This window comes from Leptosomus discolor, chromosome 1 (assembly GCF_034619465.1).
Source record: "Leptosomus discolor isolate bLepDis1 chromosome 1, bLepDis1.hap2, whole genome shotgun sequence".
NCBI lineage: Eukaryota > Metazoa > Chordata > Aves > Leptosomiformes > Leptosomidae > Leptosomus > Leptosomus discolor.
Window position 1 is genome coordinate 165,954,144 of NC_141391.1, and position 27,344 is coordinate 165,981,487.

A 27,344-nucleotide genomic window follows, 5' to 3' on the forward strand; every position below is an offset into this window, starting at 1 on the left:
CCATGTAATAGAAGCAGCAAAGTGTTCAGGCAGTTGGACTAAATGTTCATTATAGGTCCCTTCCAACCAAACTGTTCTATTCTATTCTATTCTATTCTATTCTATTCTATTCTATTCTATTCTATTCTATTCTATTCTATTCTATTCTATTCCATTCTATTCCATGCCATTCTATGCCATTCCATTCGAAAAAAACACAGTGTTGAGTTATTTACTTACCTGTACAAATTCCACACATAAAGACAGAGCAAAGTGACCTGCATATATAATTTTGTGGAATGCATCAGTTCCCAGTAGTGAAATTGTTCAAAGTTAACATTAAGCCAATGTGCTAGGAAATGAAAACTATGTCTGTTTCTGGGCTTTTGGAAGGAAAATAAAACTGCAATGTGTCCTGCTTTGCTAGTATGGAATTTGCATTTTGAGATGTGTAATAATATGGTCCCATTTTGTTTCATTACAGACAATTGTATTTCTTCTCTCTACTTCATTTTGCACATGTGAGGGTGCAGATATCAATCCTACCTTCCAAGGAAGAATGCTATATAAAAGGTAGAGCTGTTCAGATTGACAAACTGAAAAAGAAACATTTTCAGAGTGAAGCTGTTCTCCCACTCGGATTCAGTACGAGGCTGCTCTGTGAAGAAAGAGAACAGAGTTTCAGACTTTAATCAGATTAGCAATTTCCCTTGGCACAAAGGCTGCACACACCTATCAGAGCTGGCAATGTATTTGTAAATTAGCCTGCTGATTCCAAAATACAAGCTGACAGAAGAAATTGTATCCAAAGGCAGTAAACAGCAAGAGAGCTTGTAAAGAGAAATCTCTTCTGAGATCTGGATGTGTATATTCCCAGTAGACTGTGAGAAAGTGGTTGAGATGATGTGTATATTAAACATCCCTCCTGGATTCTTGTGTGCTTTACAGGCTCAGGCTTCTTCTGTTGTTTACTTTTCTCCAACCTACCATAATGATATTGCCAGAAAGTACCTCACTACAGGCTATAGAAGTGCTTTTTTGTTAGAGATGTCACACTGAACTGGAGGAAATCCTCCTTGTAACTCTGTTTCATGGATTTGCCCACTATGCTGGCACCTAAGTACTTTGCACAGATATCAGTGGAGTGCCACTGCATGACTGCCTTTCCTTGTCCCAGGGAACTCATCACAGAAGACTGAGAAAAAATATTTTACAATGGATGGGGTAAGGCAAAGGGAATGGGGAAAATATATTTTTCCCTTCAGGTAGGCCTTTAATCTCCATGTAAAGGAGTAATCAGAGAAGTGGAGGTACTCATGGTGATTCTGAGTATCATGATGGTAGTACTCATATACTACCTTCAAGGGAGCCTCCAGTAAAGTACTGGAAGTACAGAAACAACAATAATAAACTAGATTCTCTTTAATTAGAGCTGCCCTACCCATGAGGAAATTTCAAATAGATGCATCAACAAAACTGTAAACCAGACCATAAATTAACAACTGTGTTAGTGATTTGGAAACGCCTGTCAAGAGACTGAAGTTTGCGTGTATGCCAGTACATCCACATTTAGCTAAGCAGAAAGAAACAAAGCATCATGGATTTTTGAGGCCAGTCTGTGGGAAGGACAAGTGCGACTTTAACAAGTCTGCTGCAGCTGAAGCTTTGCTCATATGACCATCAAAGACAACGGCAGCGCTCTGGAGGAGAATGGACGTGAGCTCTGAGAAAGGTCATGTAAAGGCTGAAGAAGGACATCCTGAATGTATCTGCTGCCAATCCCACTCTGAGCTTATTACACTGATAAAGATCATTCAAACCAAATCAGCTACTTAGGCCATCAGAGTAAAAACTACAAAGCAGTCTGAACACGATCAGAACAGCTTGACCCACACAAGTGCTTTCTGCATAGGCAACAAGAAGGAGACCTACCTTGATGATAACCTGGCAGAAAGTAATCAAGCTTCAAGGTCTCTAGACCATATCTTACTGTCCCCAGGGTGTCACAGGGAGTAAAAGGGCACAGCCTGTGCAAATCACATACTTGAAAGTCGTATTTCTCAACTGTATCTAGCAGGTATATTTTCCATGGATATAGCATGGCAAAAATATTTTAAATTTACAGCATACAGATGAGGACTCCCAGTACAGTAAGAAAGAATAGACTAAAATGCTATCCTACACAGATGTGCTTTGAACACATCACCTACTACTTCCCAGATGTAGAAAAGCCCTGACACTGGCTAAAATCAGCCGTGTGTTTCCTATGATCAGACACCAAAGCCTGTCCACCTGGTCCAAAACACCTTACTGAACATCATCAACCTACACAGGTAGCCAGAATCTCAATCTCCTCAAATCACTTCTATACGTGCCATAATATACTTCACTTAATAGGCCTTCAGCAAGAGTCTCATTTCAGGATTCGTGACACTAAGGAGCCTTGCCAATTCCCACCAACTTCTGCAATCTTCCAGCATGTTCAGGATCTCCAGACACTCTGCCTGAGCCATGGATATATGACTGATAGCCTTTTGCTACCTCAGTGACAGTACATACTGTCCTTAGAAAATACGCTGTCCTTACTCTAGCATAAAGATCACCTTTATGGGTGAGCTGAAAAGATTACTGAAACTTAGGACACCATTAGAGTTTAGGTGTTGGTAGAGTTGATGAGTCCCCTAGTTATTTTCCCTCCAAAGTACTGACCCTCTTAAAGGCATATGTTTGATAGTCAATAAGCACCTTAGTATCAAGCTATAAATTTGGCTTCCAGAAGTGATTCCCCCATTTCCAGGTCTTTACAAAACCGGGGTTTGTGAGTGCTCAGTCTCTCTGAAAACTCATGGTTTTTCCCCCCAGCATAAAAATCTGTTTAAGTTCTTACAAGGTAAGGGGTTGGAACAAGAACCAAGCACGGCAGGTAGTTGGTTGTTGTCACCACCAACTGAATGGCACTATTACTTAGTTTATACGCTCCTTTGTTATAAACTTAAAAAAACGTTAAATCCTATAGATTGCAAATTAATCAGGGTTTTTTTGTATTTACACAGACAGTTTGAATGCTATCACAGTATAGGGACCAAAAAATCAGTACAATATAATTAAATTTTGTATTTAACATTGCTTACCTAAATTTGTCAGGAAAAGAGCAACCTTTTCATACAGCTGTAACAGAGAAAAACCAGTCTTTTAGATACATGACTAGCTCAAAAGTATAGTATGGCTTTCTAGGTAGAGTAACTGCTCTTCCATGTTAAATCTGACATCCAGATGGTCTGTGATGTTCTGATAATGATGAAATAAAACTATATAGTAATAATATGATAATGATATAATCAAACAGGGAACAATAATATTTTTAAAGGCTATACTCAGCTCTTTTCATCTACAATACATGGAGAAAAAAAATGCTGTCACTGCCCCTATTTTACACACACAATGAAAACAGGTGAGATAACTTTTCCGAAAACACAAAGCAGAACAATAGCACAACTGGGATTTTTGTTTTAGTTGCATACGGAACATTTATCTCACAAAAAAAAAATCATCCTAGTAAGAGTATGCTCTGGTATGTTGGGTATTTTGGGCTTTGGTTTAGTTAGGGAATTTTTTGGTGCTGAAAGGAAAGACACTGGGGAGGGAGGATTGTTTCAGAGAAAGGCTTTAGTAATCCCCCCCTACTAGACACATTTCTTACTCTGAGTCAGTGACCTTGTTCTAAACCCTAAGTGGTACTTCTGCACTTAACAGATACCATGTTCTCAAACTCTCTGGGAAACTGCTGACTTCATAAAGCTTACAAAAACTAACTTGGAGGGTTTTCACAATTAGTATTTGCAAAGGGGTTTTGAACCTATAAAGGTCATCACCACCAACATCAGTATTAGTGTAAATTAATACAACGGTTTCCATTTGCTTTAAATGAATCTGGAGCCTGTTCCCAGAAAACACTAGATGTCCGTAACTCTCACTGATACCTACAGGGATACAAAGCTTTTCATATTGCAGGCTCAAGTACTTACTTATTCCTAAAGTGGATATCAGTAACGTTTCTTTTCATTTGCAGTTATCTTTATAAACTCTTGCTTAAATTGAGTTATGTACAATTTACAGATCAAACTGCCAGCTAAGAACTGAGGTCATCCTGAGTTCTCCCATGCATGTTTACAACCACTTCTTGCTTAGAATAGCTTTTTGCTGCCTTTGGAGTAAACAGTTTTGTTTCAAGTAATGAAAAAGGTGTTTTCTTCTAGGTTTAAAAGCATCTCTTAAGGGCAACTGTAAAAGCACTGAATGTCTTGGATGGTTTATATCCTGCTCCCAGCCAGGAGTGTGCTACTTTACGAATGTACATTGCTCTGCAGAAGGGGTTATCAAAACTGTATTTTGTTGCTATTCCTCCTGGAACAGTAAGGCTGTGCTACAAATTCTGTTAACAATGTTTGGATCTAATTACTTGTTACTGTATTTTATCACTAGTAGTCCCAAGGTGCTTTGTTTAGGATCGTATTCTGTTCTGTGTTTGTATTTTCTATGGGTGGTATCACTAGAATTAACAGGTTTTATTAACCTAGGTAAAGCTAATGATTTTTCCCAGGTCAGACTGCAGGATTATCTGGAGATATTATGCTTGAAGGTCACTTCATTTTGTCATAGTTCATGTGTCAGTGTATGTACCTAGCTCTCAGAGCATCCAGTCTAGAAGTTGCTTGTGGTCTAGACCTTTCCCCTGATGCTTAGAGAGGTTGTCAACTTGTATCAGAATCACTGATGTTTTTTCAGGCTTCCTAGCAGTGAATTCCCTACTGTCACATACATTTTGGTCCATTCTGGTTTTATTACTGTGTCTTTGCTTGCTCTCCTGCTACTTTTCTTGAGTCACAGTTTGTAGAGGATTCAACTACCTGAACTGCTCCTGGGGAATTTTTTTTTTTTTTTCCTCCCAAAAAGAAATCCCACTACTGTACTCCTGCAAACTACATTAATCCATCATGGGAAGTGGGGGATTATGTTCTCAAGTCCTTCTTTTGAAAAGCTCCTGTAGTTTCATATTTTGGGGATCTTTTGTTTCAATGAGCTATATCCAGATCTAAGGCCATGATGTTTATCGCACGGGAATGAGTATAAGGCTTAAGAAATCCATCTTTGCAGTGCTCTACTTATTTGATGTATTTTAGGAAACAAGACAAAGTTTCTCAAAAGGCACCTTCAAGCAATCTTCCATTATTTTAAAAATTTCTCTAAGCTGTAAAACACTTTGAGAACCAAATAATTTTGTTTGTGCAGTATTTCTTTTTTGCTGCTTCACTGAATATACAATGACTTGTACTGAGAGCTTGGAAACAGGTGTTGTACTGACATAGATATATAAAGTTTTCTTTTTATTTCTTCTATGCTTATTGTGTGCTCTAGGTAGATTAAATAAAAACCCCCAAAACCCAACAAACAATAAATCAAAAATAACGTAAAAGAAGAGAGTCTTCAGTATAAATTCAGAGAGAATAACTGCTTCCACCTCTTCTTTCTGTCCTTTCTCAGTCTATAGTCCCACCTTAGGGAAAACATAAGAAAGTCAACAGTTCTTGATATACTGCCCTAGTCACCAATCCAATCTTGCCTATGCCAAAGGGAGAAATGAAGTCCTGCAGCAAAGCCTCTTAGAATTTCCTGCTGTATAAATGAGGGGCTGTTAAAACTAATTTTTAGATGATGGAAACGCTTGAGTATTGCACAGGAAAGAAAGCACTTGGAAATGTACAGGTCTGAAATAACATCTCGTGCTTCCCCTAGGAACTAAGTCGGCATATCTTCTGGAGCAAAGCCTAACATGCTTTTTGCAGAAGACACTTGCTACTGAGTGGGTAGAGGTGTTCCACCTTGGCTCCTGTAGCTGGATGGTTTGTAGGTTGATCCCTCCTCCCCCTTAAAAGGTCAGTTGACAAAAAACCTAATAGCAAAAGGCCATACACCTCTTGCCAAGAGCAACTAATAGAAGACACATTGCTATCACAGCAATATACAGAAGCACCTTCATCTCAATGGAGGGATGAAATTCATTCCCCATATAATCTATGCTATACTGTCTTACTGGGGCTTTTATAACACAGAAGTTCCATTTTTGTCTATGTCCCGTCTGGTTCCAAACCAGTTCACAACAATAACCTGACCTCAGGCAGCCCTGCTATGATGCACCTAGACCATGTCTCTGGTGTGCCCTGGCAAAGGCCATAGGCAGCCCCTGCAACAACTCACATCTGCTCAAGCCTTGTGAAGTTTTCAGTGCATGGGAGTTCTCTTGCATATGGACATTGTGTCTGTATATGCATATCTCACTGGTAACTACTGTGAAAACTGAAACTGGAATACAGAAACTAGTAAAACTGAGAATCAAATTCAGCCACTGTATCTAAAAATTAACATCAAAACACCAATTAAAAGAAGAATATTGATGTAACAGACTGAAACCTGCAAACATATGAAATGAAAAAAGGAAGCAGAGAATAAAACAGGAATATGAACATGTCTCCCTGAAATACATTTTAGAACATTCAAACACACTTTATATAATGTTTTGGGTTTGGAATTGTAGTTTATCTAAATAATGAGTGAAGTCCATAAACAATAATGCACTGTCTGGTTTAGCAAGACACTGCACTCCTGCTGAAAAAGGAACCAAAAGCATTCCGTGGTCTGCAGACTGAGGTATCTACTAATCTGATGGCTCGGGTATAATTTTGGATATGTTACTTTTACTCACCACATTCAGTAGCATGATGATGCAAAAGTTGATGCACACTGCAGTCCCTGTAGTTGCAACCTGAGAGTTATTCCTGATTAAAGCCCACTTAAAGGCAGCAAAAGTGCTGACAGTCACAACACGGTAAATAACAATGCCAAAAACGGCAGCAATCACCACACAGATCTAAAGGAAGAAAAAAAAAAAGAGAGAAGAACCTGAAAACTTTCAATAGACCATGAGTTAACTTCTCCCTGAAACTCTGAAAATTAAAACAATGAAAGGAAAGATTTGAAAAATACATTCATTTTGACTCCAGTGAAAGGTTTCAACATGAATATTCTTCTTATTGTAAAGTCCTTTTTATTTTCCATATTGCAAAATACCTTTGAATTAATGTTGAAATAGTATTTAGTCTTAAACATTTTCTTGAAAATGTACCTCTTCCTCAGCATTAATATAGGCAACAGTGTGGCCAGCTCTGGGAATTAGAAATTTTCCTTACATGCATGTTCTGCGATGTGCAAAGGCTGCTCTCAAGCTGATGTCCCAGCTTGATAGTGCCATATTTGGGATGGATTTTATGCTTTGATGGACTTCACACTTACAGGAAAGAAGGTCTCCATTTGTAAGCGCTGCCTCAACAACAGCCCTGGCAAGCTACCCTAGCAAGCACTTTCTTGCTACGATTCTGGAAAGATTCTATCCAGGGAAGGTAATAAATTCAATTGCAAATGTGACAGTTACAACGCTAAAGCCATGCAGCTGCTAAATCACCGTATGCAACAGTTGAGCGCTAACTGACAACTGTTTTCCATTGTGACTAGTTTATGTCACGGTTTAGCAATCCACCTAAAGGACGAACAGTTGGGAATTAGCATGGGTGGCTCACCTCATAGAAACTGTGACACAGTACCTGCTAGCCACCTTGTTATATAAGGAGAGAGAGTTTCTTCAGTAGAAGACAGATGATAATTTGCAAAAGACAGGTGTATTCCAAGGTTATGTATAGTCAAATTAAACCTATCAAAACTGAAGTATACCTAAGCTAATTGAATGGGCAAACTGGTTTTGAAAACACTGAATGCTAATCAAGCTGGTTTCATATTTTATTAGTTACAGAATGGGTTGACATAGTCCCAACACAGAAGAAAAAGAAAAGTGTGTATGAATGAGAAGGATTGTCTCTGGATTCTCTGCACAGTGTTGAGGGTTCCTTTCTTAACCGGGAACCACTAACCTGGTTCAAGCTGTATTAGTAACTGCACTGTTAGAGTCAATGCTGTGAAATTTTGAGAACTGCTCTAACTTGAAGTTTTGGTAAGTGTCTGTCTCCTGCACTTAAGGCTATAAAAGCTATTAAAAAAAATAATAAAAAGGAATATTTTTACCTAAATGGGGGAAAATTCAGAGCTTTTCTAACTCATTAGAAGCCTATACTATGACAGCAATAAAAAATATCTTCAGTGAAAATAATTCTTGTCCTGTTTCAAGGATTGTTAAGGTGACAATTTGTGTTGCATGCAATTCAAAGCAAGGCTACTCTCTCTGCCACTTTGAGCAAGATCTATCTCTCAGGTTAATGACTGCATTTGTGAAGGGTAGGGAGTGAAAACTGTCCCCCCTCAAGAAAAAAACATAGGGAAAATATGCAAAATGTTGCAGGTGTAGAATCGTTTCTAAGCAGAGACTGCTGTCCTGAGCAGACGTGTCTTCAGGGACTGAGACAGACAATACGTTGGCTCCTTGTGCCCAGGTTCTTTGTGTGTCTCTGTCCATCCACCTGACACACCAGAGCACAGCTCATCTCAATAATGCTCTTGCTTTCTTTGTCCGAGATTGCTTGGACAATTTTGAAGCCTTCTGTTTCTTAGAGCCCTCTGTTCCCTCCCATCTCATTCAAACACAAAGTTGCTGGGCTACCCCACCTAACCAGCTCTCCTCAGCTCCTGAAGTTATACGCACATATCATTTTCTAGTCTCCTGGAAAAGCCCTAGTAAATTCCATCAGGGTCTGAATTGATGCGAGCTGTGTTTTCAAGACCAGTCCTACCACTGCTGTTGTTATGCGAATAACAGCAAATAACAGCAAATAACAGCTTCAGTGAAGTGAGAGGATGAGGGCATTTCAGCAGAACTGCATGCAGCTCTCTGTTAGGAGAAATTTTGCTGTTGCATTTAGTTTTGTACTTTGAAAGGGGGAGAGTTGCTTCATTTTAGACAAGGAACATTGGTTTCTCCATTTCAATTGCACTAGGAATGTGAACCCTCTTTCCTTACCTCCTCAATGTGCTGAAAAACTAGGACATGTTAACATCATTGAGCACCCTAGGTGCCTTAGCTAGGTTCTCTTTAGAGTTTACAAAGAACAACTGTCTCTTCCATGGCATCTCTCCCCATCACTCTGTGCTGTCTGCACAGGGAAGGCAAGGAAATCAGTGAGCTAATTGTCAGCTGAAGCTTGTGCCTAAATGTGATAGCGTCACTATTCTGGCATGTGTGCCACTGCATATAGCATTAGGTGTGTGGCCTTGAAGGAAGGACTTAACTACCTGTGAGACTCAGCGAAGAGTAGTGTAGGACTTTACAGAAACTCAGGCAATTTGCTATGTACAGCCTGCGGTAAACATGCTAGAGCTTATTTCACTTTCAAGGAGTCATATCCGATATCTCCATCCTCAGAGATAACATTATTTTGTACTTTTTCAACTGGTAAATAAATAAAAGTTCTCAAACCATAAAAAATATTCCAGATGCAGAAACAATGAGTCTGCTGCATTTGTCTGCAAATGCTTGGTAAGGCTCTGGCTTCCCGGATATGGGGTTCATTCGTTCTTTCTTAGAGTACTTGGCTTCAAACTGCGGGCGTATTTCCTCCTAAAGAACAGACAGAAAATGTTCACATACAGCACAGGTAGGAAAGACTCTGTAGGAAACTTCAGATCATTTATCAGATCATTGTTATTGGGAATTACAAATTCAGCAGCTGGCACAGCTGCTATAAAAGCTGAGCTGGGAAATCAGGTCTCCTTCATGAGAACTAGAATAAATCGCTGTACCCATAAAACCATATTGGAAGTATTTAGTAAACTCCCCAATTAGCTACTCATCTAAGCAATGCTCTTTCAAACTATGTGGCTGTAAGCCACATAATTTTAAGGTGGATACCAGCCTGGTATTATCTTATTGATACTGGGATTCTACAACAAACAAAAAGAAAATAAAACAACCCTCCATTTTCCAAACCCAATTGCTGTTTGCTAGGTAATTGCTTATATTCCCGTTATCATCCGAAGTTTCTCAGCATTTGAAGAAGGACCCATGCCATCTAATATTGCTCAATTCCTTCCTAACTTGGGCAATATTATTAGCAGGAACAGCTTTCAGAGCAGAAATGTCAAGTCCTGCTTTGCCATATAAACTCTCTTCTGAAATGAACCCTGGGGATTTCTTGGGGACAGACTTGGTTACATCAGTTTACAGCCTTGTCAGAAGACAAGGTTTACCCTTAGTTCAGGTAAGACCTCACGGTTTTCAGCTACAGTAGGGCTACCCACAGCAGGGCAGCACCCCACTGCCCTGCCATCTGGGAGGTTCACCAACAGCCGTGTGTCCTGTGCCACCTCACACAAGTCTGACATTGGGGATGCTGCCAGAGATGAGAGAAAGCCCTAGTCTGCAAAGACGGACTCTCACAGCTGGTGGCAGTCCATATACATTAGACAAAGTTTTACAATGCTGTGATGCATACTGGAGAACTGGCCCACGTACAGCTGGCTACAAGGGAGCACAGAGGCAGCTATGGACTGTCTGCAGCTTTTCCACCAGGCCTCTGCTGTGCATTTCTTTGTGACAGCCAGGAACGCAGCTTACCAATTTCGGTCACTTCCAACCCTTCAGCTGCATTTAATTGAACTTTGACTGACCAAAAGTTGTAAATACCTGGACCTTAAATGATTGAAAGAGGTGATTGTTAACTGCTCATACAAGTATTTAAAATGTGAATAAAAATAAGATATCCTAAAATCCTACATACTTTTTACAAAGTTCCTCTGGGGGAGAAAAAGAATAAATCACGTATCATTCCCATTCTCTCAAATTTGGAAGACACTTTCTCAATACAGTTAATTTCCAAATTCAAGCAGCAACCTGGTAACTTGATATTAAAAAAAGTTAAAAGCCATGTATGCTGAGCTGTAATGTCTGTGTAACTAATTATGTGCTTGAGGAAACGAGCCCTACATTAGCTGTATACAGAGGCTAAGCAAGTATCTGTGGAGACAGGGTAACCCCTGGCTCTTATTCTACCTTGCTCAAGCTGTTCCTGCCATATCAGGGCTGAAGGCTACTGAGCAGACCAGAATCTAGCAAGAGAAACAATGCAAGTAGTATTCCTGTGTGCCCAGGGACATACAAAAGGACAGTGTGATAGCATTGAAGCAGGGCATTTGAGAATTGCACCCTGTAGATCATGCAAGGGCTCTGCCAGCTGACTTATGGAGTCATATACAAGAAACCCTTTCTTTTCTGCAGCTCTCTCTAAGCCAAGGTTTGGGTATCTTTTCCAATCCACACTATAGGGAAGCCCTTATTATATCCACCTGTCCATGAATCTAGGTATCTCCTATGATCTCCAGTTAATTCAGATCATGAGAATGTTGTTTTTACAGATACATCTCCACACAAAACTGGAAGTCTGGCATGAACCTTCATATCTGTTTAATCACACACAACAATGCTGAGCACAGCTTGGGGCAGGAGGTGAACAGTACTGCATCTGGCTGAGGTTAATGTTACAAAGAAAGTGACACTGAAGAAAAAGAAAAAAGTACTCTGTAAATAGCAACAGAAGCCATATTTCAGCTGGGAGTTTGGGGAATCCTGTGCAGTTGGTTTCTTGTTGCACGTGCAGCCAAGACCCAGTTATTCTCCATGTCTCCCACTTCACACCTCATTTAAAGAAAAGGATATCCAGATATGCAGGGTTGAAAGAGCCCAAACACATTCAGCCCATGTCCCCAGGCTGGGGGACCTGGACACTGAGGGGGCTGCTGCATGTCTTCCTTGGGTGAACATCTAAAGTGGTGAGGAATTCACAAGGTTGCAAGTGTAATTCTCCTTCCTACTGTCCTCATTGTTTCATTTCTTTGTCTCTTCATTTAGAGCAGAAAAGTGATAATGAAGTGATAGGAAGCCTTATAAAAGCCAATCTATTGTTTGTAGGAATTAATACATTTCCCTCTGTAGCAAGACCTTATTTTTCAATTTGACAATGAAAATTAAAGATAGCAAAAGCTAGACATGGCAGATAATGCTAATAAAAATAACAATCTTCATTAACAAAAGCTTGTGACTTAAAATGGTAATTAGAACTCTTTAATTGATTTCTTTGAAATAGCTAATAAAAGAAATCGGCTGATTTTGTCCAGTGATAACTGAATGGAATGTAGAGGAAATCTAATTAGCAGTGATTTTGTTAGAAAGCAGCACTTTTAGGAGTAAAATTTTCACCTTACGGAGACTAAATTCTCGCTGACATCTCAATGACAATTCATGATCAAACTCCACAGGATGTGTCTTTTTCAATCTACATAAACCAGACTGTTCTCCTTCCTTTCCACTTCTCAAACATGGATCACTCCAATTCTTTACTCACAAGAGAAAGCATACTGATTTCTGGACTATCAAATATGGATTAATGTGCACTGCCTTAGGCCAGATCTTTCTGCATTAGAAGGGCTACTCTAAATTTCTTTGTGAAATATATCCTTTTCTTTCAGGAGTTTTGAGTCCTTCAACAGGCGAATTCTTGCAGGAGTCCTATGCTTCCTAGTCCAAGGATATATTGTCCTCTATAGCCTGGATGAAGAAAAGGGATTTGTAAAAGATTGGAAATCTGAATCTTGATCACTGGAACAGTGATAGCACCCCCAGAAGTAAGTCTCCTTGCAAAACCTGGGGTTTGCAGGTCATTCTGCTTGCAGCTGAAGGCAATGGCAGAGACGAGGTGGACTTTGAACCACAGAACAGGGAAATGGTCCCAACATTTTTTTACCTGGGACATCTGCTTCCAAACAGTGACTGTCTCAGGGGCAAAGTCCTGCAGAGCCCCCAGTGCCAATGGAAAAGTGCCAGCATTTCATACTCAAGAAGAGGAGGCAGTGGTCCATAGAGCTGACCTTAAAGCAAGGACATGCTTGAGTTGTGCAGTAGGTATGGCCACTGACAGCTGTAGCGTCTTCAAAGAAGACACCTCCAGGAGGTAATCAGCTCCCACTCTTCGGAACCCACTGAACGATGAACAAAGGAGGAACTGATGCCTCAAATGCCAGCGAGATACTGATGCTCTGATGACTGGTCACATAAATCTTTGAGAAGCAGCCAGTTGAGTTCCTATTGGCATCTTTAACCTCTAACTTGAGAGGAAAGGATACTATCTGGCATGTTGCTTCTGAAAAGACTGCTCCCTTCTGTTGTAGAGACTCATAAAACTATAAGAAGATGCAGTGAATAGCTCTGGAGCAGGTACACTCACCACTGCCCCAGGGCACCTGACTGAGGTCTTGACAGAGCTCATTGAAAAAAGCCTGGTGCGAGAATAAAAGACCAGCTGTCCATCAGTGGGGAGCAGGTATCCTCTGAAAATTACCAACATGCCTATGTCATCCTACAGGCCAAACTGAAATAATCTACCAATGGAATACACGAGGCTCTTGTAAAAAAGAATTTTGTTTGATAGAGATCATAAAATAAACACATCATATTTCTGTGAGGATAGTTTCAACCACCAGAAGCTCTTTCAGGCTTTCTGACTGGAAGAGGAAAAATCTAGCAGCTCTCCTATCTTCTATCTTTTCAGTATTTATTCCAGGTAAAGGCTTAGTTGCATTGGTTTGGTAATGCTCTTCTAAAAAAATCTTAGAAAACAGAGAGCAAATCTTCCATGGGAATGCTTTCCTCCAGGTTCTGCAAGAGGACATGCACTTTCACTAGAAGCAGCAAGGTTGTAAGTGGAGTTCAGGCATGTGCATAAAGTACTTGGGAAACAGAGTGAGGAGTGGTCCTGAAAGGGCTTAGAGCTGTTGTGCTCACACTTCAGCAGAAGAGTCCTCCAGGCATTACCACAGCAGCCAGAAATCACTTAGTATGATTACATAGAAAGAAAAAAAAGCGCAAAGCATCTCTTAAGGGCAACCTTACCCTGAAAGTCAATATTTGTAAATGAACTGATCACAGAAGATTCTGCAAGACCAGGCTTCCTGGGAAAAAACATAAAAAGGACTTCATACTGTACAGGCTTGTGTATTTTGTTAGTTTAAAGGCTCCTTATTCTGGGGACACTGAGCTATAATCCTGACTTGGAAATTGCAGTTTGGTACATCTATCTTTTGCCTTAGCTGTCAGCAGTAGCAGTGGCTTTTTTGCAACTAGTCATGAGGGGACATGATCGCTGCAGGTCAGTCCTGACCAATATTTGAAACTCATACAGGACTATCTCGATGTGGTCTCTCTGTGAGTCGTCAGTGTTAGCAAGAGCAGGCTGCTAATCTCAGGAGAGTTAAATCAGTATTAGAGTATTTTCTAAATATATTACTGAAGTACCACCAAGGATTAACAGCATATGTGTACAAATAATGATGTTCCTGTTGCTATAAAGAAATCAATTTCCACTTGTATAAGTTATTTCATTTTATGGTCTTGGATTTTTTTCTTGGTCATTAAGAATTAAAAAAAAAAAAAAAAACCAAACCTACCAGGAAATGAGCAATTGTACCATTTCATGGCCTCATTGAACTACATTGCCTCATGGAGACAAAAATCCCATAACTCAGATATCTGTTTCTCTGCTGGCAAGATTAACAAAAAAGAAATTCTTCTGCAGAGGCAGCAATACAGAAGTTTAGCTGCATTGAGACCACTACAGCAGCCTCTCACAGTCCCTCCAAGAGCTTCAGGACAGTCTCTGGAGAGGAAGGAGAGCAGACTCTGTGAACACTTGCATGTCCAAATCGCACTCGAGGAGCACTTTTCCTGACACACCCACTGAATCTTGCTTTTCTCCTGCATAATAAAACCTTCTAGTTCCACTTAGACCTCAGCTCTCAGTCCCAAGAGCGTGCTGTTTCTTTCTTGTAACCACCACAGAAACAGGTTAAGGCTACTTTTTGCAGTTTAGTTTCCTCCCTAAGGGGATTTCCTCTACCAACAGAGGATGAATTAAGTCCTTTGATTTGTTTCATCTCCTTGTCTCTCTGCAGCACTGTATACTTAGGTTACCACAACCGGAACATTCAGGAGCTGGTACAAACCTCACATGGCTTTCCCTCTGTCAATATTCGTCCTGGCTATCTAAAAGAATAGATAAAAGCTCATTTGCCAAAATTCATGGTACCCTGGGCTGTCAAGAATTTCCATAGATTCAAAAGCAAAATTTGTTAGCTTTCTTCAAAGTGCGTTGTTTTCTTGAGATCTCCCACAATGACAGCTGGTGATATATTGGAATTAATTTAGATTTACAAATGTGTAAAAAGAGAGGACAATTTGGCCTGTGGAAAGTTTCTTCACATTCCAGAGGAAACATCTGAGGAGAAAAATGCCTATTTCCCAGTTTGTGAAGATTTGAAGAATGAATTGAAAATAAATCCAAAAGAAAAACATGCTTACATTTTTAACCAAATCTTTCTGTATTAAAGATTAAGGAGTGTATTTTTTCATACAAACCTCTTCTTCTTCCCAGTCTATCAAGTCCCAGTCATAAGCAATTACTGCTCGCCTTCTTTTCCAAAACTCCAGAAAAACAGTTGCTGGAGCAAATAAAAAAAAAAGTACAAAGTTGTTTTTGAGTCAAGAGAATGTTAACAAGTATCATAGAACTGTTGAATGAAGCTGTTACGTTGTTTTCATTTCTTTGCATAAATGGGTTCCTTTGAACAGCAAATCATGCTGATGATCACAACTGCTTTCAAAAAGCATTTCTTTCTAAGGATTACTTTACTTGCTTCAAGTATGATTGAGGCTTTAGAGATTGCATTTAGTGCTAAATGAGAATGTTTAATTTCTAAGCAACCAAGGGAGGACTCTCAAAGAATAAAATTGTTCCTGTGACTCATCATTACTAGATATAGCAGATTTCTGGTGAAGCTAAAGGTTTCTTGGGGCTATTGTAGATAAAACAGTAACTTTCCTTCTTTGAAAACCATTTACAACACACAGAAACCGGAACCTAGATGAAGCACATTCCAGCGCATGTGCAAATCTGTAAGGTACTAGTGAGGAAACGGGAACTTTTGTCTTACACATTTCTAATCCAGACCATTTCTTTTACACTACGTGAGTGTGTATATGTGGTGTGGCATTAACATTTGACAATTAAACATTCTGTGCTGTACAGCCCTTATTGACAGAGTTCAAGATAGTGTAATATGCTGATACATGACTGTGCTTCCATTTTGTGATGGAAAGAACAATCAAGGAAGCACTCAGTCATTAAACAATAAGTTTATACTCTGCAGATTAACAGTGAGCCTGTTTATGGTTACAGGTTTTTTAAATTTATTTCATTATAAGAATGTAGAAGCTGCCTAAAGCTAAAACAAATCAATGGAGAGGCTTCCTCTCCCGCTGTGAGGTTTGTCTCTTCCCTTTATTGCTCACTGAAAAGCATCAGGCTGATAAACACAGAGAACATAAACCTCCTTGTTCATGAGCTAGCACAGTATCAGCTGTACCAGTGTCACAATAGCCAGGCAATATGTTCCACATCCAGTCCTAAAAGCATCTCCTTAATGGACTATCTGCCCTACTGCAGCATATTGATAATGATGTGACATGATACTAAGTACTGGCATCAGTTTGGTGAAAGTGGATTTTTAGCCAGTAAGAATTATTATATTTTAATGTATTAGCCAATGCAGCTAAGGTATGTTTAGAAAATGGACACTGTGAGCAGATAAGGTAAGATCAAAAGCATGTTTAAGGAGGCAGCTATTTGGTTTGGAGGCATTTTCATATGCCACGTCATCCTTTTTCTGAAAGCTGGAGTTACGTTACACCAGGTAAACAGATATTTGATTTAATCTAATAAAGAAAGTCAATTCAATCTCCTAAGCCTAATGTTTTTATGACTTTTTGTAATGATTGCAGTATGATTGGTTGAGATCAGCAAAACTAGTAAGTACTAGTGAGGCTCTGCTACTGCTGAACTGCCACGTTGTTCATTCCTTGACTTGTCTTCTGGTGAAGCTGAATCTCTCCTATCAGCTCATATTGAATTATTTTGTACAGGCTAAACAAGTAGCCCTGTACTTTTTGGAGACCTGGGAGAAACAAGCCTGATTGATTACTACAGCTCTTTTTCCATTCCAAAAAGCAGCTGGGAGCAGGAATCAAGTGGGTGTACGAGTCCACAAGCATGAACCTCTCAGATATGTCTGTGCTGAAGTGTACTTATTTTCTTTCTTGTTTTTCCCACACCTAGAGCAAGGAATCTATACACGTTATATTTATTTTATTTAGCACCCATTAGAGCAAGTATTTGCAGTTCCTGAAGCTTCTTGAGAAAGGTATTTTCAAATCATTAAGTAGCAAATAGGATGATCTACACAGCACTGTTTTAGCTTTTACTGTGCTACACTTTTCTCTCTCTATCCAGGTCAGTATGCACTTTTCCCTTGCTAGATATTTTAAAATGTGCTATAAATAACCATCTTTGATTGATTCACTGTACTACTGAGGTATTCTAAAAAGTACTGCATTTTCAAATTTCTCTGCTTTTTTTCTAGTCAAGTAATCACTAATAATCTATATCACACTTTAGCCTTCTTTTCTGACGTTGTCAGCTCAACAGGACATGTATTTATTGTTCTCCCATTTTCCAACTCGTATGTTTAAACCAGATGCTGAGAATTCTCCAAAAATTCTGCTTGGAATTTTGAATTTCTTGTTGACCTTAACTCCCAGGTATTTTGCTAGCTTTCCTATACTATACTTGCCCTGTTTCAGAGCTTGAATTTACAGCTCAATCCTCAACATCCACTTGTACAAACAGCTGTCTTAACGTAATTTCCTCAGATACTTTTGAAACAAGTTGTGATCTTATCTAGCTTAATCTTGACCTTCTCTCAGAAATCCTCTTCTTATTGTATTTCAGAACACCATTTAATACATCCACCCTGACTTCTGAAATGTATTCTGTATACCAGTAATATTGCTGAAGAACCTCCTTAAATTCCATAGCCTCAGAGAGTAGATCAATGTGAATGTTTTATGCTAGAGGCAAGGTTTGTAGGAAAGTAATAGCTTTTCTTAGACTAACTGATGTATTTATGAAGAATGCTTTATGTTGGCATTTTTATTGCTTGAAAAAAGTGTTAAATTTGTCACGCCAGGCCTTTTTTCGCCCTCCCAACTTTGCCTTTCAGCAAGTGTTCTAAAGCTCCTTCCTTTATCAAAGGAAACATGCTTCTAGGTTAAGACAAGAAGAAATTTCAAAAAGGTCTTTTCTTCTGTCCCTTAGTCCCCCAAAGAAACGCAGAGACAGAGGAACTACTGTCAGCCTGCCTCGTCTCTAGCAAAGCGTTAGAAATGATAAATAGCTGGACTCTGCTGTTGGGCAGTTACAGAACTTCTCTACTGAGCTTGAAACGTATAGACAGTGATATCTTTGCACTACCTTTCCCCAGTGCTTCAAGTGGAAAAGCAAAAGCTACAATTCCATCTGGCTTTACAGCAACATCCTGGGAGTCAACTGGTTATCAAATTTACTTAGATCTTTTTCTGAGAATTACTTTTTTCTGCACTTTAAATGTCAACATTTATTTAGAATAAACATCTTTCTCTCATTATCTGTCTTTGGTAAGAATCCAGTTCAGACAGCAAAAAGAGAGGAGTTTTTCCTAGAAATGGGACCTACCTTTTCATCAAGCTCCACATAGCTCAGGGCACACATAAAGAGGGTAAAGTGTAGGTGTTTCCCTCTAGCACAGAAACACAAAAAATGCTATTGCTCCTCTCTTTTTGAAAGTTTTGAACATCTGGAAAATAGCATCAAGAATAGAAATTCTCAAAAGGAAAAATTATTTTCCAGCTTCTGAGATGACAACATCTCAGTGAGCATCAACAACAATCTGTTCACAAATAAAAAGAAGTCTTAGTGATTGTAGGGACTTACTCTTTCCTATAAACCACAGAGGTTTAGAGCTTCCACCCTTTTGAAAGGGTTTTTCCTTTCAACAGAAACTCCAATACAGAAAAGCTTGTACAAACTACCAGTGAATTCCTTCAGTGTACCAAAGGGAGACTATTTTTTGTCCTGTGCTACATCAGTTTAAAATGAAAGCTGTCTTAAGTCTTATGTCTTCTGGGTATATCTCAGTATCATATTTTCTTCCTGTTATATCAATTATTTTTACTTCTTATATAGATCTTTTCTTAAACCAGGCAGAAATACAATAAGTGAGGTTATGGGTCAACGTATATTTGAAGAAAAACGTGTTTCTATTCCGAGATGTCCTGGTGTATTTGACAATTCCAGCCTTACTTTGATGGGACCCACTTATCCCATAATGAAACGTCATAGAAGATGAGTCCCTGTGCTTACAGCCAGGCTCATTGCTGCTCCACAAGTCAAGCAGTCCATATTGATATTTGTCATGGTAATTCCTCTCTCTAGCCCAGTTTGCTCATCATTTGGAAAAGCATTTTATTTCTATTTAAAAAGTGAGCAACTCTGTCCATCAATTAAAGATGTCTTTAGAGTAAAAGAAGGAAACCACAATACAGATCACCTCTGCATGGGAAGCCCAACCTGACCATGCCTGGTTTTGAAAAACCCAAGCAAAAGCTCAGGCTTCTCCCTCAAGGTGGGAGTTCACTACTAGATCTAAAGACAGTGAAGAAGGTACTTTAGATAATAAGACAGTGACTAAGATCAGGCTAAAGAGGTAATACTATTCTAGCTGCCTTTTTTTTGCTTTCATTCTGTGTTTTTAAAAGCACTGCCATCATTATTTTATATGCTAGTGTCTGTCAAACTGGATCATCTAGAAGGCTGAACTTTTCACAGCCAATTTGTCATGCACTTGCCAGTTGTTTCATGCTGACAGAAAAAACATTTCCACAATCAAACTGCTATCATTGTTTCTTCTCTTTCCCAATGATTTACTGAGATGATGGTAATGTTTGCAGCTGCCCATAGGCCTACTGCAGACTGAAAATCCATTTAAGTTGGGCAGTAAGCCAACTCATAAATATGATATCAGAAAATGCCTAGGAAGAGCGTCTTTCCCTGTTCTAATGCTGCTTTAGCCTTAACTGTATGGAGAATATCTCCACGATCTCACTGTTGTCTCAGCAAAGCCTTATTTAAGAAACTACAGTTTGGGTGGAGCCATAGGTTCACACCATCCCCCAAATCATTACCCTACACTCACAACCTCCCTCCTGTTGCTGCTCCTACACCCCTCTTGGTGGTAAGTTCACAAGCGCAGTGTAAGCCAACAGAAGTGGTGGGGAAAGCTCTCACCCCAGCCACTGTCCTATAGTTTCTTTTCCACTGGCCAAGTCATCCAGAGGGCAGCACTTATTTTATTTTTTCTTATCTCTCTGTGGGCTTATGTGCTGGAGATGCATGGATGCGCAGTGCATTTTCTAGTCCTAGCACACTGATGTGGAGGTATCCCCAGAGGGAATTAGATCTGGGAGTCTGACAGTGGTGCTGAAGGAGAGGGAGGAAGGAGAGGCTAACCAAAGTGAGGTACACCTCTGGTAAACAAGGGACAGGAAAGAGAGAGGACCTACAACATTTTGTAGGCATGCATGCTCAGCCTGACCAGCCTTCTCCCAGGCAGCAACTATGATGCAGGACCAGGCATGGTTAACTAAGTGAGGGACTCTTATCTAGAGCTGCTTTTCCTACAGCCCTGGTTCTGGGCAGTGCTAAGACACAGGTGCAATGCTGTGAGCACTGCTGTTTCCTGAAAGAAGTGTTACTGTTAAGAAGGAACACAAGCGCTGGTGCAAAAATCTGCACTCGGAAGACACGCTCATCAGCAGTTAAGAACAGTGACATAAATATTCAACAATGTTAACGCACCAATTTTCCTAGCTGAGATGGAAGACCTTGCCTCTAAACTGTATTGGAAATTCTCGACTTCACTGAGCACATAGAGAAAGAGGTTGGAAAAGCTGAGTAAATTTCTAAAAAAATATTTAAGACTTAGAAATTTTTGGTGATTCTCAGCTCTGGTGTAGCTCTAAAACAAAGCTGAAATAACAAGGAGAAACAAAATCTGTACAATCTTAGTGTAATTTGTGATACTTCAATACTGTCAATGTTAATGAAATGGCATGAATAGGCTTGATTGGCATATGATATAAATTAGTTCATTAGTTTTGGAGGAAGTAACTGGGACAGACCAGTAGGCTAATCTATGTCATCCTGATGGCTCTCGTGTTGCCTCCTGGATATCTCTTGTGGATCAGTAAAGTGATTTGTGGTTTAAAATGGAGATTATAAGAATTACTTGGACACCTTTCCAAAGCAGTTGGAGATGTGTGAGTAAGAACAGGAGAACAATAGCTAAAGCAGGATAGTTCAAGCACCTGGAGGTATGAGATAGATGCAATTTTTGAGGGACCTCATTGAGCCATTTTCTAAAGGTGTTAACCTTTTCTCAGAATGGCATGGTAGCAGCTAAAAGCCTGGGCATGCTCAGGGCATGTTTGAAAGACTTTTTGTGCTGCCAGAAATTATTGTTTCCTCTTGCCTTTAATTCTGCCTACAAGGCCACAGTAGGAAAAATAGTTGAGCCAGAAATAGAACTGTCCTATGGGCAAAGTTCAGCCTCCATGGCAACAGTTGGGCCACTCTCAGATCAATTCATCATTCAACTAAATCTTACATTTTTTTCATCAGAGTTTTGATTTAATTACAACCAGCTTACATGTATTTAAGCTTTACTTCCTTTCTGCAAGGTGGGAAAAACAATACATTAATTCCTTTGAGTGCAGATACTAAATTGAGCTGCCCTAAGCTGAGAGAAGCCCTGAACAGTAACAGAGAAAGGGCCTCAGTGCCAACAGATTGGAAAACAACTACAAATCCCTCCCTGAATATAACTGTCTACACAGGCAGTACATAATGTATTCATGTTTTTATTTTAATTACAATTATTATCACATAAAAACCTAATTTCAACCACTTCCATCTTCCTTTTGCAGAAATAAGGCGTCTGAAAAAAAAGTTTGCTGGGAATTACAAAGGCCTGTGTCGCACCATGTTCTTTAAGAAAGATTGTGCAATTACTTAATATCAAAACAAAAACTTACCCCACACCGCCATGAAAACAGCAAAAAAGACAGTAGCTCCATTGTCAAAAAGGTGGGTCACCTGAGGGATATGTTAATAGTGTGATCAATTTGTGATAATAAGGCTTTCTTCTTTATTTTCACCTAATAAAATCAATGTGATCATGAGTGCAGCTGGCCTGACAGTCCTGAGGATTCTTCCCTTGACGTATGAAATGCACCTGCAGTTGGCAGAACTATTTGCCAGCCTGTCCTGGGACCGACCCCTGCCAACACCAGGTGTGAGCATCATTTCAGACCTGAAACATTCGTTTTATGGACCCACATACAAAGGATAGATCATAAGATAAAAGTTGATGCCAAGGACAGTGTAGCACATGCATCTAGGACACGACTTCTGGGACTACTGAATCTCTAAGTGTGAATTGCATTCAAGTATTTTATAACCCAAACTAAGTCTTGGTAAAAGACAATGAATGTTATTATTGACTGAACTTGACTTGTCCTTTCCTTTAGCTCATTAAAGACAAATGCAAAAGCCAAAATTAATGCTTTTACCAGGAAAGCATTTCTATTTGCATAGTTTAAAGCATACCTTGGCATAAACACAGCTGTCTGACAACCTCATGAAGGGACAGTATTTATCACATATAGGACACATTATGATATCTGTAGCTTGGCAGACTTCTTTACTGGAAAAACAGAAAAGATAAAAATTAATAGTTTGATCCACAACAATCAGTCTTAAAATGGATTGGTAATTTTCACTAATATTCAGTTACTTATTGAACAATATTGATTCTGTAACTGAAGACAAGATGTTCATAACTGCATGTGTATAATTAATATTTGTTGACTGTTTAAGACTTCAGAGTTGACAGTCGTAACTGCAGAGAACAGTTCTTCAGGGCCAGACTAGAGTATCTGTTTACCATTTCCAGCTTCTCCTTGGGTCAGAAGTGATCTTCAGTAGGAGGAGGGTGATGATGACTGAAGATAAAGTTAAGTTTGACTTATTCTTGTGACTTGTCTTAAGTGTGCAAGAACATAGAGATGCAGCACTCAGCAGAAGTTTCAGGGGGTTCTTCATCTGAAGAATGCCTCCCTGTGGTAGATCTTTGGGAAAGGCATTGAAGAGAGTGAAAATTCCCCACTCTTCTGCTGGCCTGTTACAACGGTGATGAAGGAGACCTACTTTTTCCCTACTTCATGCTGAGTTGCCAGCACCCTCAGCAACTGGAGCTCGGTAAGAAACATTGCCTACCATCCCAATTCAGGAGCACAAAACAAGGGGAGCTCAATACTGGGTACGTTATGAGAACCAAGCACAGTCTTTTCCTGAGTATTCATTCAATAGTTCAAAATAAAATAATTAACAATTCATACGAAGATCTCTTAAATTATTCATAATAACCCACAGCTGTAATTTCCTTGTAGAAATGCCCACATTACCTGACTTGGCAGTGGTTCAAAGTGGTGACTCCATACAAAAAGACAAACAATCCAATGAAGGCAGCTGGGAAGAGCATCCCCGTGTACCAGCCTAACCAGGCAAAGTACAGCCCAATTTTCTCACCAAAGTACCGTCTGTTGTAAAACACAACACAGCAAAAGTTACCTGCTAATTAGAATAAATGTATTTATTCTTGTTTGTTAATAGAAAATAAATATTTCTATCATATCTTGAGAGTAGATTAGAGAACAGAGTCAGAATTTCCTGAGGAAAAAGCCTGCAACTAGGCTTCTAAATCCGCACTGAGGGACCTGCCTCATAAATGAACTTTAAAAATTAATTTAAAAATTCAATAGCCACAGTTTACAGTGAGATGAGTGGAGACAACAGAAAGGAAACACTGAGTTAATTTAAAAAAACTAGTTGTTTGTATTTGGGAAATTGATGGCTTGCTTTGCCTTTTGACTGTCTAACTGTACTTCCCGAATAATTGCATTGAAATCAGTTCCATCCCTAAAACTGGTAAAACAGTAAAAATTATCTGGGGCCAAACTATTTCTAAGATATTGATTAACTAGAGGTTATTTTCCAATCCAGTTTATTTTCATTTGATTATTTCTTCTCTTAGCTCAGTTCCCAGAAAACTCTCATGATTCTACCACAGGTAGATAGTAAAGTGAAACTGAGGTCCAACAAATATCTATGTATCATCTTGCACTGATTTGAGGAAAGTAGTCTGAATTAATCCTAATTTGTTAGTTATATTGCTTAATAACTAACAGCAAAGAGGCCAGGAAGCTCCTATTTGCTACATATTCATTAGCATTTTTCCTCCTCCCAAACCTTTATTTATGTGTTAAAGAATACATCAAGCACAGAAAAACCCTGCTGAACTCATCAGCATAGGAGCAGGCTCATGCATTGTCCTGTGTTTGACGGTCTTGCGCACAGTAGGCTGATGGTTAGATTAGGATGCTTTACAAATCAATATGCAATTATCATGATTACAATGAAGATTTTAGGAGATTATCTGCAAGATTAGTTTTAAAGAATGAGGCAAGATGATATTCTTGCACTTCAGAGACTTTGCAGACAACTTAAACTGGTATATCAACTGAATTTGAGAACAGCTGCTGATGAAAATCTGTTTTTATGCCGATGGTGCAACTTCTGATCTGTCCAGAGACAAAGGATGAAGTGAGCCAGCACTGCTGGTTCCTTTATGCTACCAGAAAACAGCTTTGGTCAAACTTTCGCAGTGAGGAGGAAAAGACCCATGATGGGCTCTAAGGCTGGATGCAGTGGAGAAGGAAACACTTGGACTGGAATGGACAAAATCATCCGTTTTCAAACAGATATAAAAAATTTCCAGTGTGAGCAATATCCATCTGGGCTGAGCTCATGCTCTGCTGAATGGTACTGACCTACACTCATTATTATCATCTGAGTTTACCAGCTCTGTGTGAGAAGCCAAATATTGTCATTTTGTTTTTATTCTTCTGTCACTCAGCAAAGACAGGCTAAAGAGGTGGTAAGCTAATGATAACATGCTCAGTTCTGACAAAGACAGCAGGTCTAGTTGTAAAAACACACACTGGAAACTGCTTTTTGAGACCTGACTGAGTGTTAGTGAACCCTTCAGCCTAATTATTTTCCTGACACCTAGGATGTCAAGCTGTGCCTGCTCCACTGAAAAGGCAAGCTCACATTTTGAGCTTACTTCCACTGAATATATATGACCTATTTTTCTCCATGTACATAGTTCAAAGTAGTGAAGTAAACCTAACATTCATCAAGATTTATTTTTTTATTTCATTCCCTGTATTCAAGGATGAATGCTTCCTTGTTCCACCTCCTTAGACAACAAACACCGATGACAAACTTCATATCCTCTTGAGCCTTTCCATCTAACAGTGCAGATCATAGTATTCCTTTTTGATTTAGAGATCAAACAGCTTCATCCTAGACGAAGAACCAAGTGAGGTCCAGTGTGTGCATAAAGAAGACTGGACACAATGGGGAACAACTCAAATCTCTGCAGTTTAAGGGAAAGGCATCTGAGGCCATTTGTGAGCCTGGTTTTAAAATAAGTGCAGGATGTTGGACATTACTTTGACACGTATTGGTTTAAATATGGACAAACAGCCTCTATCTTCCACTATCGCCCTTTGCTTCACAGCTGTTCCACAGGCTGTACTACCATAATTTGCATCAGGGTCAAGTTAATATTTCATTTCTTCTGGCCCGATAGTTAGCATATTTTTTCTCTAAGTTTCAGCTCAGACGCCACTAGGCTGAATGCTATAGAAACAAACTATGGCAGTAACAAGGTCTTTGGACACCTTCCTAGGTGCCATATTCAGAGCAGTTCCGCATTCATTCCAATCCATAATTGGGATAGCCTGGATCATCATGAACCTCAGGAGATGAAGATGATTTAGAGATACCTTTGCCACTCTTTCCCTTCAAGTTGCACCAAATAAGAACAAGCGCTTTATTTCTTCTCTGTCACTATATATAAACCAGAAATTTCATATAGCTGTCACAGCGATGGCAATTCTCTTACCTGCATGCTGGCACTTTAGCCAGAACTTGGTAATGTGCATGAAGAATTCCAGCGATTTTTTTTCTAGGGCACAACACTGTGCATTACTCATACCTAAATTTCGCCTGTTGTCACGCTGCTCATTGAAGGCCTCTGTGAAATTTTCCAGTGTTGATAACATTTGCATTTTTTTTAACTTTGCTAACTTATTAATTTTTCGGATGTTTTTGTGTCTTTGATGGTTCTCACATAGAAAATTTCCTCCACAACTAACCTAAAAAGCAGTGACATAGAAAACCCGCAAGCACCTAATAGAATAGTCAGTCTCTCTTATTCTCATATATGCTGTACCATTAGAATAATAATAAAAAAATAATTTCATCTTCTCAATTTTATCTTAGTGTGTATGCTAGACCTCCAATATCACCTACCTTGATGGTGAACTGTCTCTCCCCTTACCCCATTCCAATGAACTATCACTGACTTAACTGAGCCAAGATTTAAATCTCAATATTTATCAATAAGGCTCATTTTTGAAAAATGCTAAGCTACAAAGTCTGATTTCAGACCCCCAAAAGGTGATACTGGATTCTTCCATATCTAATGACCTTCATTATATCATCTTTTGCTTTCACAATCTCTAGAAGGAAGTCTTGGGGCCAGAATATGGATGAGTTTGGACTCAATCCAAGAACCTATCTATCTTCATTAACCCTTCCACAGGTCAAATTGAAGTCCTACAAAGAACTTTTTACATTACAGAGACAAATTTTGAGGGAGCTAGAGCTTTCCAACAGGTGTTTTTGACACATGGAGCTCTCGTGATATGTCAGGAGCAATGGAGTGGGGAGGAAGGCTGGACAGGAGATTGAAAGAGAGTTAGCTTGCAATCAAGTTATTTAATGTAAATATGGAGTAAAATGCAAATTACTCAGGCATTACTTTTGCTTTCAGGTTCATTTGGGTAACTTTACAATCACTTTATAAATACAATCTTTTCCTTCCCTTTTTGTCTTGTAAATAACTTCCACAAGCAGCAGCAGGAGCAATTTGTGCACAAGCCAGAGGGAGGTAGCTATGCACAGAAGTGTGAAGGAGGTGATCCAAAGCCCCAGGAATCTCTGCAACAGTTTCCATTGGTGGAAATACGTGGTCCCAGAGCATACAAATACAGTATATCCTGCCTTTTTTCAGTTGCTATCAGTTCTAAGGGTCTTAAATTATTCTTATAAAGCAACTATGGATACTAAATTCCAGTGTAACTAAAGAAGTGTAACTAAAAACATGGTACCACATCTGTTGATTAATAAGAGTGCCTTCAC

At 39.3% G+C, this 27,344-nt stretch overlaps 1 protein-coding gene across 2 annotated transcripts in view; it reads right to left on the minus strand.

The window, feature by feature from the left end:
* ANO4 (anoctamin 4) overlaps positions 1 to 27,344 on the minus strand; it is a 224,136-nt gene that overhangs the window by 19,630 nt on the left and 177,162 nt on the right. For both annotated transcript variants that reach the window (XM_086470602.1, XM_086470594.1), the window contains exons 14-21: positions 23,477 to 23,611; positions 22,620 to 22,716; positions 22,046 to 22,106; positions 15,440 to 15,522; positions 9,455 to 9,595; positions 6,740 to 6,904; positions 3,111 to 3,147; positions 526 to 637 (exon numbers count right to left, since the gene is read on the minus strand). In XM_086470602.1, the coding sequence (XP_086326728.1) occupies positions 526 to 637; positions 3,111 to 3,147; positions 6,740 to 6,904; positions 9,455 to 9,595; positions 15,440 to 15,522; positions 22,046 to 22,106; positions 22,620 to 22,716; positions 23,477 to 23,611 (831 nt within the window). The remainder of the gene's footprint in view (positions 1 to 525; positions 638 to 3,110; positions 3,148 to 6,739; positions 6,905 to 9,454; positions 9,596 to 15,439; positions 15,523 to 22,045; positions 22,107 to 22,619; positions 22,717 to 23,476; positions 23,612 to 27,344) is intronic.